Source organism: Balaenoptera musculus, chromosome 14 (genome assembly GCF_009873245.2).
Source record: "Balaenoptera musculus isolate JJ_BM4_2016_0621 chromosome 14, mBalMus1.pri.v3, whole genome shotgun sequence".
Taxonomy (NCBI): domain Eukaryota; kingdom Metazoa; phylum Chordata; class Mammalia; order Artiodactyla; family Balaenopteridae; genus Balaenoptera; species Balaenoptera musculus.
Genome location: NC_045798.1, coordinates 16,339,125 through 16,356,041, shown reverse-complemented (window position 1 = coordinate 16,356,041; position 16,917 = coordinate 16,339,125). Strand labels below are relative to the sequence as shown.

Genomic DNA, 16,917 nt, shown 5'->3' with positions numbered 1-16,917 from the left:
GAACTCTGCTTACTTTTGTACACTGTGTAGCAGGCAAGAGGTCAACAAACACCTTGAGGTCTGTGAAACAACAAGGTTTATCCCCAAACTTTTTAAAATACTGGAACATTAATTCTTCTGGATCACCTAAGAGAGAGCGGGGTGGGGGGGGAAATATCACTAAATTATTCATGGACTGAAGCAATCTCTAATTTAAGTGAGAAGTCTGACTTGAAAAACATTTATTTCAATTAAATGAAAATTTTGCTTGAATGAGAATGAGGATGACAATGAGGGCCGGAAGATAGCTTGCCAGTTTAAAAATAAATACTAAAAAGGAGCTGACTCTTGCAAACTCAGTTTACCTGTTATTACACTGAGGAAATGTGAAGTTTTTCATTCAATTAAAGTTTAAATAGTTTAAAAGTTTTCATTGAAGTTTAAATAAAGACTTGAGTTTATATGCAAACATTAAACAAACATGCTTTTCTCCACAACAGTTCCTGAACTACTTAACAAATATTAAATATATGTTAACTAAATGAAAGGTAGTGTTTGTTAACAGGCACACCAACAGAAGAGAAAATAAATGGGAAGAGCCACGGGCCAATAACTCCAAAGTCACTCACTATGGAAAATTTAAACCTGGATATGCAGAAAGCTACCAGTTCATTTTATTTTTCCTCAAATTAAAAATAAAAATAACAAAAGTAAAATACTCTCAAATTGGACTAGACTTAGGAAGCAGAGATTTTTAACAAGGTCTCTGTAAGATTTTAGGTCTTGGTCCTGCTCACACATTTCTGGGAACAGAGATTCCACGGCTTTAATCAGATTCTCACAGGCCTCTGTGATCCAAAAGAGACTAAGAATCACCCACTGGTCTGGTAAAAAAAAAAGAAAAAAAATTTTTTTGTGTGTGGAGACAAATTTGTAAGATTCACCAATTTGTAAGATTCAGGCTGGTGAGAGAGAAGAGAAAGACAGGGGATGAATATAGGAAGTGTGAAAGCAGATCCAAATAGGTTTATATCCAGCTTTGGAAAGAAAGCAACTCTTTTTTTTTTTTTGGCCACATCAGGCGGGTTGTGGGATCCTAGTTCCCCGACCAAGGATCGAACCCAGACCCCCTGCAGTGGAAGCACGGTGTCCTAACCACTGGACCATCAGGGAAATCTTAAGAAAGCAATTCTTTGCAATATACTTTAACAATATTTTGCTGAAAGTCACATAAAAATTTTCCTTTGCAATTCTGAAACAAACACCAACTAAAGTGACTGAGGTAGACCCAAAGAAAGAAGTCAACGTGGAATTCAAAATTGGTTGTGAATAATCTACATAGGGAATGACAGAGAGATAGCCACAGTTAATTTTAGAATGAGCTGCAAAGAACATTAATTACATGATTAAAATGGACAAAGATGTTCTAGGATAGGTTTTAGGTATTGAGAAATGTTCATCATCTCAGGACAACTGGTCCCTAAAAAAACCTCCTTAAAGTTAATCAACTTTTAATGAGAACTAAATTTCTATAATGATGAGTGGGAAAAAAAGGTTTCTTTGGAGCTTTATCTTAAAAAAATGAAACTAAAAAAATTTTAAAGTTTATTCTCTTAAACTTAAAAAATTTAGGGTATAATTAAAACTAAAGCTAATTCTTAGTATGAGCAAAGAATTACTGATTTTGGGGGGAGTGGTGCTTTTTTCCCCATAAAACTGTGAATTAGTACAATATGACAACATTTATTTCTTATGCAGTAAGCTCAGAAAGAACCATTTTACAAAAACCTCTAAGGGCTTCATCAAATTTCCTGAAGGCCTCTCTTAATGCTTTACTATCCAAATCATACTTCTCTCCCATCTTGTCATTGTCCTAATAAATTTTCTCCTCAACTGTTAACTGCTCTTTAACTGCTCTAACTCTGCCAGATGTTATTTCGTCAATGGTTTTGTGAGTGCTTAGAGTAGATTTTCAAGAAACCTTTCATTCACTTCTTGAAATCCTGAAACTTTTATAAAACTGGCTATTTACTTTGAAATTGATTTTGACATTATTGCTGGGTCAGCAAAAGAACTCCTGACGAAGACTGATGGAATAGGGAGAGATGCTAAAGTTAAGCCGAGCTGCACGTGTGATTGAGGGCTAATTTTATAAGTGATCCATTCATTAGTTAATATTTTCAGGTTATGAAGACATTTGCTTCTCAAACACAACTTTATCACTGTAGGCTTCAGAGAATAGATACTGCACTTGGGTACTGAGGGCATCCCTGTATCTTCTCCAGGGTTCCCAAATATCATTACAGCTTCTTACCCAGTTTGTACTCATCATTAAAACCTTGACGTCGTAAACGTCTAATCAGCTCCAGTTTAGCTAGATGTGGTCCTCGGAGATGGCGAGAACTTTTAGATTCTTCTGTTATCCGATCTTCTATAAATCTCACAGCCTCTTCTGCAGAATAATGTACTTCTCCTTCTAAAGAGCTAGGTATAAACACATGAAAAAGGTATTTTGTGCCTCTATTGTCCATCCTAAAACTTAAAGTCAAGCCAAATTGATTTCAAGAAACAAATGAAAAATAACAGAAAGTACTTTGATAATTATAAAACAACACAAATTAGAATAAAAGAGAAATATGAGCATATTCTGACAGTTAACATGGCATATGATTCCTCCCAATTTTGGCATTTGATTATTGCAGAGTGACTAACGACCTCTACCTCTTTCTTAAAGAATGAATAATTTTGCATATATAAAATATTACCTAATTAAAAACATAAGTAAATTTTATTGCTAGAAAAATGAGGCTGAGAAAAATTAGATGACTTACTTAATATTATAAAGTAAGCCTCAGTTCATAATTGGTATCATAAATCCTATTTTGTTATTCACTTTTTTAAAAGAGCCCATTTATATTTATTGTGCTATTGTCTGTAATAGCCCCCAAAACAGGAATCAGCAACAATACAAGTATCTATCAACAGCAGACAGATTAAATGAATTTGGTACATTTCTAAAATGGAGTTCTCTTAAGTCATTAAAAAGAATTAATCAGATCTGTATGCACCATATATGGAAAGATGCCCAAGATACACTTTAGGGGGTGAAATACGAAGTTGTAAACCATTACACATAACATAATTGCATTCTTATGTTAAAATAAGAATAATTATGTTAGTATATGCATAATATAAATAAATCGGAAGAAAAGACACCAAACTGTCTTTTCCAAATAAATCTGGGAGACACCAAACTGTTATCAAGAGTTATTTCTGTGTCAATTACATCTCAATAAAACTGGAAAAAGAAAAAAATCATCCTGGGATGATAGGAAAACTAGGAACTAACACTTTCCACACCATACATTTCTGTACTAATTTAAGATTTTTACAATGAACACGTATTTATTTTAAAATTTAAAAATGGAAAAAGTCTTGCTTTGAAAGAGATATATTATTGAGACAGAAAAAGAGAATTCAATTAGGCTTACAATGAAATCATTTTGCTACACCATACTAAAAAGTGTTGTAATTCAGGAAAGAAGACAACTTACTGTTCACCTTCAGCAGGAGGAGTCCAGGCTTCTTCAATCAGTCGAAAGACAGAATCGAAATAAGTCAGATAGAACTGCCAGTCATCTGAGCTAAAATCAGATTGAATGGTGCACACAGGATTAAACCCAAGTTGTGACAAATCTGCCTGAGGAACCATGTTATTCAACTTATTTTCTAAGTTATATTTTAGTCTTTACTAGGAGAAGCCCAACCTTCCCTCTGGGTTTCTTCTACAGCCCTAAAAGGGCAACAACTCCAGAGGCATTTTCAAAGTCAAACATTTTCAAGAAACTACTCTTTCCTTCAATAAAATGACCAGGTCTAAAAAACTAATATTTTCAGGACTTCCCTGGTGGCCCAGTGGATGAGACTCCGCACTCCCAATGCAGGGGGCCCGGTTCAATCCCTAGTCGGGATGCCGCAACTAAGAAGTCTGCCTGCTGCAACTAAGAAGTCTGCCTGCGACAACAAAGATCCCGCGTGCCGCAAATAAGACCTGGCGCAGCCAAAATAAATTAAAAAAAAAAAAAAAAAAAAGCTCATGCAGCCCTTAATAAAAAACTAATATTCTTAACAGAAAACTCCCCACATTAGTGCTTTCTAGGGGGGCTAAGGGGAGGTTCTCTCTTTTAGACCAATATTGAGTTTGACAAATTAATGACTTTTCAGCATTCATTCTGAATACTTAGCACCCTGGTGGCATAAGTTCCATTACACCTCTTTATTGAAAGATGAAGGCTCATTAAAAACGTTAAAAAAAATATCCAGAACACACAACTAAAAGATTTCACTTTATGCCCAGAAATCTCAAAAGATATAGACCAAAAAAATCAATGGTGAGACCTGAAAGCCCCACTCCAGTCTCATAGTCCAAAAAGAAGCATCTACTTACTTTTTCAGTAAGAGGCGCCGAGAAAGGGCATTGCACTCTGGCCACCTGCTCAGCTTCTTGTACATAGCCATGCATTTATTTTCCCGACTCTGAATCTCACTTGTTAACTTCTCTACAATTAAAAGTTATAAAAGTTGGTAAGCTGGTTTCATTTCTGCTCAGAAACCAGAACAAAATCCATATACAAGAAGGAAACTGTCACATTTTCTTATTCACTCTCTTAGAAAATGGGACCACTATTAGGTACAAACTACTATCTCACTAAAGATTACTTTCCTGAAAAGAAAAATCGTATATTTCTGATACTAAACTTTTTAATCCTTTTCTTCTGTAAAATACAAGGATCCAGAATGTCTTGAGTTGAGGATCTAGTATGTGGGATACACATAAAATCCCAACAGCATCTAAGGACTGGTATATTTAGACCTGATATATTTAGACCATAGACAGACCATCCATACACTTCCAAAACACTGAATAAGCTTGGACTGGAATGAGATGAGAAAGGGGAGATGTTATGAGGAAGATAAAAAAAGAACAGAGATGAATCAAACTCTTCCAACAGCTGGGAACAAAAAAACTAGGACTATATTTCTGAACAAATTAGATATGCCCCGTCCTTTTAGAATGGTTTAGCAGATTAAGGATGCCAACAATTACATTATGAATTTTCTATAGAGAATCTAAATTGTAATTATCCATACAACTACAACCTAACTGAATAAAAACAGAAAGTTGACTTGTACCCACCTGCAAGGAGGCTGAAGTTAGAAAGTTACATTAAAAGTAAAAATAAAAACAAAACTCTTCCTACATTTTATATAATTAAAGTAGTTAACTCAGTTACTATTACAGTTTTGTGATAGCACAAAGTCTAGTAAAGGATATACATACTTGTAAAAAACAAAGTCTTTTTAATGGCTGGACCTAATGAGAGTTCTGAGGCTACTCATCTACAGTTAGTTACTCCCAATAACCATAAAGGCACGATTAAAAAAACAGGGTTGTCAAAATGATAACTGCATTCCCACGAATTTCTCCTAAGGAAATCAAAGATGTGTAAATATTTAGGAACCAAAATCTCATAGGTGTCCAAAAATAAGGGAATAGTTAACGCTATCTATGAAGTTCATACAAATCAGTTTTCCAACAACAAAGGAGGAAGTATTTTCACAACAATGGAAAAGAGCTAACTTCTTTAACATGTAAAGTACTCTTGCAAATCAATAAGCAGATTAACCAAATTTTTAGAAATAGGAAAAGGATAAGAAAAAGCAGCTCAGAGAAAAAGAAAATATTAATGGCTTTTAAATAAATGAAGAAATAATTATCCTCCCTCATAACTAAATAAAAACTGTAAGGTATGTTTTACCTATCTCATTGAAAAACATAAAAGGTTTGATATGGGACTTCCCTGGTGGGCCAGTGGCTAAGACTCCACACTCCCAATGCAAGGGGCCCGGGTTTGATCCCTGGTCAGGAAACTAGAGCCCATGTGACGCAACTAAGAGTTCACATGCCACAACTAAAGATCCCACATGCGGCAAGGAAGATCCAGCATATGGCAACGAAGACACGGCCCAGCCAAATAAATAAATATTTTTTTAAAAGTTTGATCTAACATTTTGATAACATAGGTGGGTAAATATGCAAAGAAACAGGCCGTCTTACAATCTAATAGCAAATACAGCTGGTGGAAATGCACACTGTAGCCTCTTAGAGGGCAATTTGGCTTATAGCAAAGATGTTCCTTGCAAATAGCCTAAATACCCCTCAAGGATGAGCTATGTAGTAAACTGTCTACGTTTATACTATGGAACATTGGGCAGCCATTAAAGAGAGTGAGGTAGTGAGGTATATCTCTAAGACACACTGTTTAGGTAAAAAAACAATGGGTGTAAGAGTATGCAGAGCAAAGGTCACAAACTCAAATGCCTTCATAGGACAGACAGAATAAACATTTAAAAATTTTAAAGAAAAAAAATATTTAATAAGAACATTGTGCTGAGTAAGATTACTCTTAGGGTCAAGGTACAGTATGTTCTCAATTGTGGTTTAAAAAAGTAGGGGGCCCCTTTCTGCCTCCGCTGCCACCATGGCACCCGGGAAAAAGTTTGTGGTGAAGGGGGGCAAAAAAAAGAAGCAGGTCCTGAAGTTTACTCTAGACTGTACCCATCCTGCAGAAGGTAGAATCATGGATGCTGCCAATTTTGAGCAGTTTCTTCAGGAGAGAATCAAAGTGAATGGAAAATCTGGGAATCTTGGTGGAGGTGTTGTAACAAACGAAAGAAGCAAAAGCAAGATTACTGTAACTTCTGAGGTGGCTTTTTCCAAAAGGTATTTGAAATATCTCACCAAAAAATATTTGAAGAAGAATAACTTATGTGATTGGTTACACGTAGTTGCTAACAGCAAAGAAAGTTAAGAACTGCATTACTTTCAGACTACTCAAGGTGAAGAAGAGGGGCTTCCCTGGTGGCGCAGTGGTTAAGAATCCGCCTGCCAATGCAGGGGACATGGGTTTGAGCCCTGGTCCGGGAAGATCCCACATGCCGCGGAGCAACTAAGCCGTGCACCACAACTACTGAGTTTGCACTCTACAGCCCGCGAGCAACAACTACTGAAGCCCACGTGCCACAACTACTGAAGCCCGCACACCTAGAGCCCATGCTCCACAACGAGAAGCCACCGCAATGAGAAGCCCACGCACTGCAACGAAGAGTAGCCCCAGCTCGCCGCAACTAGAGAAAGCCCGCGTGCAGCAATGAGGACCCAAAGCAGCCAAAAATAAATAAATAAATAAATAAATTTAAAAAAAAAAAAAAGATGAAGAAGAGGAGGAAGATGAGGATTAAAACTCAATTATCTGGGGACCTCCCTGGCGGTCCACTGGTTAAGACTTCACCTTCCAATGCAGGGGGTGCAGGTTTGATCCCAGGTCAGGTAACTAAGATCCCACATGCCTCATGGCCAAAAAACCAAAACATAAAGCAGAAGCAATGTTGTAACAAATACAAAAAAGACTTCAAAAAAAATGGTCCACATCAAAAAAAAACCAAAACAAAACAAAACTCAATTATCTGGAAGTATGAGTTCTTGAATAAAACTTAGGACCCCAAAAACAAAAAAAAGGGAAGGGGGAGGGGAAAGATACTACTTTAGAAGGATATACAGAACAGGTAACTGGAGAAGGATGTAGAGGGCAGAGGGTTGGAGATCTGGGGTAAAATCATACTCCTTGAATTTTCTGAATCCATGAATTATTTTCATTCATTCATTCATTCATTCGGCTATGCTGGGTCTTAGATGCGGCACATGGGATCTTCGTTGCCGCATGTGGGATCTTCATTGTAGTATGCGGGATCTTTAGCTGCGGCATGTGGGATCTTAATTGTGGCATGCAGGATCTAGTTCTCTGACCAGGGATCGAACCCAGGCCCCCTGCATCGTAAACGCGAAGTCTTAACCACTGCACCACCAGGGAAGTCCCCATGAATTATTTTCAACTAAAAATTATTTTTTAAAAATAAATACAGAAAAACCTGAAAGAATCTAAAATGATCACAAGTGATTTTTTAAAGACTTTATATCTTTGTTTCTGTATGTAGAAGAAATTTTCCACAATAAAATTTGTCATGTTTAAATAGGAAAACAAAACAAAAAAAACTTTAAGAAAACTCTAAAAATTACCTCCTAATTTTCCTCTGATGACATCCAAGGCTTCCTGGTACTTTCCCAAACGTTCTAGGATCATATAATAAAGTTCAACCTTACAGAAAAAACAAACAAGAAGTGCAACCATTGAAACTTTTCAATAATAAAAAGATAAGTCATTTGTATGTTTTTTAAAAGCTATCTAACAGAAAAGAACACTATATCTTCAAATAAGATGAAATTAACAGTGAGAATCAGACCATAGTATCTCTCCTGTCTATATCTCAGCAGAGAGTACGTTCTGGAAACATGCTAGAAACAGCTCCTCCACTCATTATACCTAGGCTAGGGAGTTCCAAAGCTTCACATTTACACAAAAGGCAAGAGTGAGGACCCAGTTCTCTAAATGGAATAAAGCAACAGTTCGTAATATTATAACAACATCAAAAACATGCAAATACAAAGTGGGGCTTAAATTACTCACTTCAGCCTCTGCTTCTATCTTGTCCTCTTTTACCATTTTTTCTACCATTCTCTCAGCAAGGGGCAGAAACATCGTTTTTGAGAGGTTTTCATCCTGCGCTGATATAGACTAAAGGAGAAAAGATAAATGTTTGCACTATTTATATTATTACCATGCAGACCATTATTGTGACTTTGGCACATAATTATCAACCCACTATGTCAAATATCAGACCTAATTTGAACTTGCCAAGAAGATACATTAGAGAGTGGTTTGCTTTATAGAAGATTTCTTTACTAAAGATTCTTATCTTATGCATTCTTGAAATACATGTTTCCACAATATGACCTAACTTTTAAATATTAGGCCATTCATACATTTTTTTCTAGAAATACGTTAAGAGGGGATATGTTTATATTATTTAGTATATATAAAGGGTACCAGGTATTCGAAGAGTCAAAAACCTTTGAGATGTCTTCTTGAGACCTTCACATATTAGAAGCGAAATGCCAGTTCCTTCTATTTATAGTATGGCTTACTATTAGCTACAGTTACCGTAGCATGATATTAATCATTTTAACATTGCCAAAGATTCTGCTCAGAGCTCATTTACCCCCTGAAAACAACCTTTCAGGGTAGCTATTATGCTTATTTTATAGCTAAACTAAGGTTAAAAGATTCCCCAACAGCTCAAGAGACCTGGTGAAGCCAATGTTTGAAAGCAGACCTGTCTGAACCCAGAGCCTCTCTGTTCTTAACTGCTACATTTTAACTCCTTCCTCCCCATCCTCTCATACACAGTATCTTATTTTGGTACTTATAGCTGCTCTGGGAGATGAGCATCTCCATTCTGCAAAAGAGCAGACTGAGGCTCAGAAAGCAGAAGTGATGAAACAAGGTCACCCAGTTCAATGATCTGTTCAACAACCAACAATAGTGCCTTAAAGACAAACCTCAAGTTAAAATATCAAACATTTCGAGGCTCATACTTGATCAAGTAACCCAGTAATGGATCTAAGATTCAGGGGAAATACACTCTGTGCTACACATAAATAAACCAATATATCAACTCAAAAAGAATACTAAAACTCCTCAACTCAAAAAAATCAACTGACAATATGTCACATCCCTATTTGACACACGCTGCAACACATTACCCAATATGTTCAGAGGACACATTAAGGACAATTACTATATACAAAAATAAAAACAAATCTCAATCCCATTCTGAATGCCATACTCACTTGCATTATTAAGCTCATCACAGACCAAAAGTAGTAAGGGTTTTTGGGGACAATCTTATATAGAGCCATGCCAGCCTGAAAGAGAGAGAGCCATAAATACTTAATTTAGAAAACATCATACAGAGGGTAATTAATGACCTAGACATGTGGCAAGAAGTTTCCTAGGAAAATAGCAACATGTTTACATATTCTGGTTACTGTAAGTGCCTAGTAACTTGATGGTTGTTCTCTATAGGATAACAATAGAGGTAATCCCAAAGGTGAATTTTTACAACATCAAGAATGATATTTCACCTTTTGAATCAGATTTTCTCAAACTGAAGCCCAGTGTTCCTAGAGAATACTGCAATCCAATATAGTTCTGGTAGACTACCAAGCAAAAACAAAAGTTGGGTTATGAATGTATATCAATAAACTTTACTGAAGCCATTGCACTAATCAGTTATAGTAAAACAAAGAAATCCAGACAGTATATTTAAACTTCAAAATCAGATAAAATTACTCTGACATAATTCAAAAAATAATTCTTAGGTTAGGAAAATATTCAGGTTCTTTCAATATACCATTAATCAGAACTGAACCCTCTCATTGTGAAATGTATAATATGCAAATACTTAGAAGTAGGAACATGGCACAAAGGAGCAAAGTAGATCTATTCATGTAAAACTGAGAATCTGTCCATAATTGCCAACTAGTAATCAATGCTAAGAACTCTGTCAGCTAATTATCACAGTTACTATTTTATTTTTTAATCTTTTGCCTATCTTCAATCCACTTGAAAAAATACATGGAGCCCCTATTAAGTGGAAGGAAATGTCTATTCCTGCCAAAGATACAAAGATTGAGTCCCGATCCCCAAGGCGAGGGAAAGAGATAAGACAAATATTCAAACGACTAAAATATTCTTGGCAATAAAAATAAACATCCTATACAGGGAATTCCCTGGCAGTCCAGTGGTTAGGACTTGGCACTTCCACCGCCGGGGGCCGGGTTCGATCCCTGGTCAGGGAACTAATAATATCCCACAAGCAAAGTGGCACGGCCAAAGAAAAAAAAAGAAAACAAAAACAAAAACACCCTATACAAAAACACCACACTAGGGTGTTTCCAAGGAAGGCAAGGTTAGTAAGTTTGTTTATTCCTTTCTTTTTCTTTTTTTAAGGAAAAGTAGGTAAGAGCATTCTCCAAAGTAGCAGTCTTTCAGATGGACCTTGAAGGTGAAACAGAATGTCTATAGGCAAAGATGGGGGGTAAGAATACATATACAGCAAAAAAAAAAAAAGAATACATATACAAATAATACAATTATTTGGGGTGAATGGATAAGTGAGTGAATCAATTCGAAGTAGGAGCAAAATGAGTAATTAAACAAAAACATTAAAGAAAGAAAAGACATGTGTTGACAAGAACAAGTAGGACATCTAGCTGAAACAAAAAATTAAGAGCAGGAGAAGGGAAAAGGGCTAAAAGGTAGACAGAGGTACCTTTGTTATAAGGCATTCCAAAAGGAGTCTATACAGAGTAAGCGAGTGATATGTATAAATCTATACTCTTCTAGGAAGAGTATTTTAGCAGTACTGTGAAGAAAGAAAATAGGGAGAAAGAAGAGGTGAGGCAATGAAGAACTAAACCAGGATGAGGTAGATCAAATCGAAAAAGAGACCTCAGGGAATTCCCTGGCAGGTGATTAGGACTCCAAGCTCCCACTGCTGAGGGCATGGGTTCGATCCCTGATCCAGGAACTAAGATCCCGAAAGCCCCGTGGCCAAAAAAAAGAAAAAAAAGAGAGAGAGAGAGAGACCTCAAAGACACTGTGTAGGTAGAATCAAGATGATCTGGAGACAAAATGGACATAGAGGATGAGAAGGAGAGTCTAGAAGGGCTTGAGGTCCCTGCTCTTAACACCAAACTGGAGAAATGAAATGGAAAGTGTTAGAAAACCAATTTTATTTGATAACTTGGGGAAAGAAAACATTTTTATAATGACACACAGAAATAAAAAGGAATAGAATATTAAATTAACATGAACTTTTAACATAAAAGAGAAATTTCATGCCCACACCTTACTGTCTTATAGGTGATAGCATTCTGCTGCTACAGAAAACTTTTGACCAGAGAGAAATTTGAAAAACATGGCTGCAAACTGGTGACTCAGAGAATAGGAATGTCACTTACAGAAAAAGGAAAGTCTAGTCACCATATGAATGACTAGCAACTCTTTATTCAAGGTGGTTTTAAATTTACCTGCCAGAGATGATCTGTGGGGCAGAAGTCCTTAAATCTTCTGATTCCCTGGCTTCCCTCCCTCCTACCTCCACCAGTTTATGCAAATCACTCATTTATTTAACAAACGTTTATCATGCAGATGCTCTTATAAGAAGTGAGGATTCAGCAGTGAACAAAACAGAAGCCCTTATGAAACATAACATGTAATTTATAAAATACCTATTAACCCAGACTGACATTCCCCTTTCAAAATAAGCATACATATAAGCTAAGAACTGTAACTACCTTAAGCAGCAACAAAGGCAGAATAAAAATCAGACGTTCCATTCTAAGACATTTAACACTAGAGGACTCCATTCTTCCAATATATTAGACTAAAATAATGCAAAAGCAAGCTATGGTTAAAACATATTAAGAAACCATAACTACTAAGCCACATCAAAGCAATGTCTCCAAAAAGCAAGATGCAAAATTGTATATATCTCTGGCAACATGTAAAGTTAAACCATACAAAAATATAATCTGTTCAAGTGGCAGATTATTTTTTTCCCTTTTTCAAAATTTACCTTAATATTGCTATTGCATGAACTTGTACTTTTTGTTATTTTGTAAGTGTGTGTATAATATATATTTCAAAAATATATTTCGTGGGATCATAAAATTAACACATGCTTAAAAAAAAAAAAAAAAAGAAAGAACAGAAATTAAGATGGAAAGTATCCACAGCCCTATATCCTGGCAACATTTCGGTACATATACTTAATAAGGAAGGGGGGAGGGGAGGGGAGTGAGAGAAGGCCATTTTACAACCTGCTCTTCTCAATTAACATATATTGGGAATATCTTTCTATGTCAACAAATAAAGACACACAGTACCACTTGGGGGGGACGGGGTGTTGCATTTTTTTCTACCATATAGGTGAACTATAATTTCTTTAACTATGTCTGTATTAATGTACATTTAATATACTTTACTTAAAACATATTCCTAGGGGTTTCCCTGGTGGCTCAGCGGTTAAGAATCCACCTGCCAATGCAGGGGACATGGGTTCGAGCCCTGGTCCGGGAAGATCCCACATGCCATGGAGCAACTAAGCCTGTGCGCCACAACTACTGAAGCCCGCGTGCCTAGAGCCCGTGCTCCGCAACAAGAGAAGCCACCTCAGTATGAAGCCCGTGCACTGCAATGGAGACCCAACGCAGTTAAAAATAAATAAATTAAATAAATTAAAAAACAAAAAACAAAAAACATATTCCTAGAAGTAAAAATGATACTAAGGATTTATATGTATACATGTTAGTGTTGCCAATTTAAAAAATATATACCCATTTTACAATAAAAGAAAAATTATAATCTGTGAATATTTTTCCTGAGAACATATCAATACTCCAACAATAAATAAAATAATGATAAAATTTCTTCAAAGAATTACATTTGGGCCAAAAAAAACTCTTCCAATTTAAAAACTTACATAAGCAAATACAAAAATTGATTTGAAAGAGAAAGGGTTTATCTTAATATAGTATCTTCCACCCTCCCTGGTCTACCTGTCTATTGTTATAGTTTGATATTTCAAGTAAACAAGACAAAATAAAAATCCAAGTAGGAAAGCTCAGCCTTCCGAACATATTATACCCACAAACAAAGCATTTCTTTAAAAAGTCTAGCTTGACATCATAACCCTTTATGAGCTTAAGAGTGCAAATTTCATTTCTCTGGGATATCAGTTGTATGCACCTATTAGTCCAAATGTATCCAAATGAGGATCCTTCACATGTATACAAGGAGCACCTAAAATGTGCTAACTGGCAGATAAGCTGCATCCAGAAAAAAAAAAAAACAAACAAGCATTCCAAGCAATAGGGATTTTCCCCCCATGGATTTAAAAATCTTAGCAGGCTATATAAACAGTTAAATTTACAAAATAGATGTAAACTTTTACAGTTAATCCTTCTATAGTCTGTTCATTTTTTGCTCTAGGATTTCTGCCCATTTTCTGAAAATATAACAGCAATCTGATGCAGTGAGACAATCTGCAGCCAACTTACCAGAACCAAACAAAACATACCATCAGGCCACAAAGGAACAATCACACTTCCCAAAGAAAACATTTAAAGAACTTGAATAATTGTTCATCTTTAAAACACACACAAAAAATAACTGGCTGATCTCCACACACAAATACATAGATTCACTTCTACACATATATGCAAACACACACATGCAGACACACATACCACTGCAGTTAAACCACATTAATAGAAAATCCTGCAGCCCAGGAGGTTTGGGCATCAAGTTACCTGTTGCATTTTCTTGTATTCGCCCACTCTGGCATAGGCCATGAAGAGGTGAGAGTGATATTCCTCACTATTGGGAACTTTCTTCACAGCTGCCTCATAAAGTTTTGTGACTAACTCCGCTAAAACAAAGAGAAATAGAATTTTCTTTAATTACTGAAGTATAACAAATCTTAACAGCATTTAATTTTTTTCCTATTTGGAGGAAATAGATGTCTCCTATCATTAAGGAAGAAGAAAGTATTTGCTTTGCCTCATCTGCTCATTACTCTTACCTTGCTTAGGTGTTTTCCGATGAAGCATGGAATAGGTCAGACCTCCCCATGACATTTACAATGAACAAGACCCTCCAGGATCTATCTAGCCTTTCTGCCTTCTTCCAAACTCTTCCCTCCTGCACTTCATGCTCTAGCTACATCAAACTACTTGTAGTTCCACTAGATTCCCTGTGTTGTATCAGACCTCCATGACTTTAACAGTGTTCCCTCTGCCTGGATCCCCCTTTCCTCTCTTTTCTACTGAGTGAACATCATCCAAGACCCAGTTCAAATGTAATCCTTCCTTGAACACGATCTTTGCTCCTCCATCCCAGTTTGATCACTGCTTCCTTCTGCCATCTTTAAATCTTTTAAATAACGCTCTTATACAATTTATTAATACATAACGCAACATACTATCTACTGATCTATGTTTCCTCATAGACTATGAGTAACATGAAAGCAAAGAATACCTTTCATCTTTGACTCTGATACAATACTTGTCATAGAAAAACATTCAACCAATACTTGTAGGATAGATTATTTTTTTGAAACGCTGGGAGAGAATCCATACCCCTAAATCAACATAATCCCTAAATAATCAGATATAATACCTCAACTCTTAAGTTTTATCTTTTATAAGAATGAAACACAAAACTGAACTATAAAATAACATTTTCTGCCTGCTAGGTTGGCAAAAATTTTATTTTATTTTTTCCAGTTTTACTGAGAAACAATTGACAAAAGCTGTATATTTTTAGGAGTACAACATGATGGCTTGATGGCAAAATTTTTTAAGTCTAAGAATACCAATGGGGCTTCCCTGGTGGCGCAGTGGTTGGGAGTCTGCCTGCCGATGCAGGGGACACGGGTTCGGGCCCTGGTCTGGGAGGATCCCGCGTGCCGCGGAGCGACTGGGCCCGTGAGCCACAATTGCTGAGCCTGCGCGTCTGGAGCCTGTGCTCCGCAACAGGGGAGGCCGCGATGGTGAGAGGCCCGCGCACCGCGATGAGGAGTGGTCCCCACTTGCCGCAACTGGAGAAAGCCCTCGCACAGAGACGAAGACTCAACACAGTCATAAATAAATAGATAAAAGAACGTGAATTTCTTTAAAAAAAAAAAAAAAAGCAAACTGGGCTATTCATTTCAGTAACAGTCAAGTGGTCTTAGTTTGCATAAAAAAAAAAAAAAAAAAAAAGAATACCAATGACGGGACTTCCCTGGTGGCGCAGTTGTTAAGACTCTGAGCTCCCAATGCAGGGGACCTGGGTTCGATCCCCGGTCAGGGAACTAGATCGCACATGCATGCTGCAACTAAGAGTTCACATGCCACAACTAAGGATCCCACGTGCCGCAACTAAGGAGCTGGCGAGCTGCAACTATGGAGCCTGCCTGCTGCAACTAAGACCCAGAGCAAATAAATAAATAAATAAATAAATATCACATTAATTTTAAAAAAAAAGAATACCAATGACAAGGATGTGGAACTCTGGAACTCTGATACACTGCTAATGGGAAGGTAAATTTAGAAGACAAGTTGACACCATGTTTATCTTTAGGCTGAACCTACACATACCCTATGACCTAGCACCTCCACTCTAGATTCTAGTGTAGTCACCCAGTGAAGTATCTGTGGCAGTAAACATGAATTAACTACAACCACTTGGATATTAGATGAAAAGTGCAAGTCACAGAAAATGTACAGCATGAATCCATTTATATTAAGTCCAAAATAAGTGAAACTACTAATGTATTACTTAGAAAAACAAATGTGATAAAGATTTAAAGACAAGCAAGAGAATAAAAAATATTCAGGATAGCAAATCCCTCTTAGGAAGTTAAAGGGGAAATGAGATTGATGAAGGACACACAGGGAGTCTTCTTAGTACAGACATACCTCATTTTATTGCACTTCCCTTTACTGTGCTTTGCAGATATTGTGTGTTTTACAGATAGAAGGTTTGTGGCTAAGCCTTGCATCTAAGCAAGTCATTGGCACCATTTTTCCAACAGCATTTGCTCACTTTGTGTCTCTGTGTTACATTTTGGTAATTCTCACGATATTTCAAACTTTTTCATTATTATTGTATTTGTTATGGTGATGTATGACCAGTGATCTTTGAAGTTACTACTGTAATTGTTTGGGGGCACCACAAATCACAACCATATAAGACCTTGAACTTAATCAACAAATATGTGTGTGTTCTGACTGCTCCACTATCTGGCCGTTCCCATCTATCTCTCTCTCCTCAGGCTTCCCTATTTTTTGAGACACAACACTGAAATTAGGCCAATTAATAACCCTACAATGGCGTCAAGTGAAAGGAAGAGTGCCACATGTCTGGCACT

General features: G+C 36.6%; 2 protein-coding genes across 6 annotated transcripts in view; one reads left to right on the top strand and one right to left on the bottom strand.

The window, feature by feature from the left end:
- Positions 1-16,917, bottom strand: part of NAA25 (N-alpha-acetyltransferase 25, NatB auxiliary subunit) — a 74,186-nt gene that overhangs the window by 43,950 nt on the left and 13,319 nt on the right. For 4 of the 5 annotated variants that reach the window (XM_036823818.1, XM_036823819.1, XM_036823820.1 and 1 more), the window contains exons 4-11: positions 14,315-14,433; positions 9,788-9,862; positions 8,565-8,672; positions 8,117-8,195; positions 4,427-4,538; positions 3,534-3,623; positions 2,294-2,463; positions 14-126 (exon numbers count right to left, since the gene is read on the bottom strand). In XM_036823818.1, the coding sequence (XP_036679713.1) occupies positions 14-126; positions 2,294-2,463; positions 3,534-3,623; positions 4,427-4,538; positions 8,117-8,195; positions 8,565-8,672; positions 9,788-9,862; positions 14,315-14,433 (866 nt within the window). The remainder of the gene's footprint in view (positions 1-13; positions 127-2,293; positions 2,464-3,533; positions 3,624-4,426; positions 4,539-8,116; positions 8,196-8,564; positions 8,673-9,787; positions 9,863-14,314; positions 14,434-16,917) is intronic. The other variant, XM_036823822.1, reaches the window with a different exon arrangement.
- Positions 6,269-6,851, top strand: LOC118880265 (60S ribosomal protein L22-like). Its single transcript, XM_036823839.1, has one exon. It carries the CDS (start codon positions 6,522-6,524, stop codon positions 6,849-6,851), a length of 330 nt encoding a protein of 109 aa, XP_036679734.1. The 5' UTR covers positions 6,269-6,521.

Bases quoted from the DNA above. Each gene is read 5' to 3' on its own strand.
- LOC118880265 (XM_036823839.1), top strand. From the start codon at position 6,522: ATGGCACCCGGGAAAAAGTTTGTGGTGAAGGGGGGCAAAAAAAAGAAG.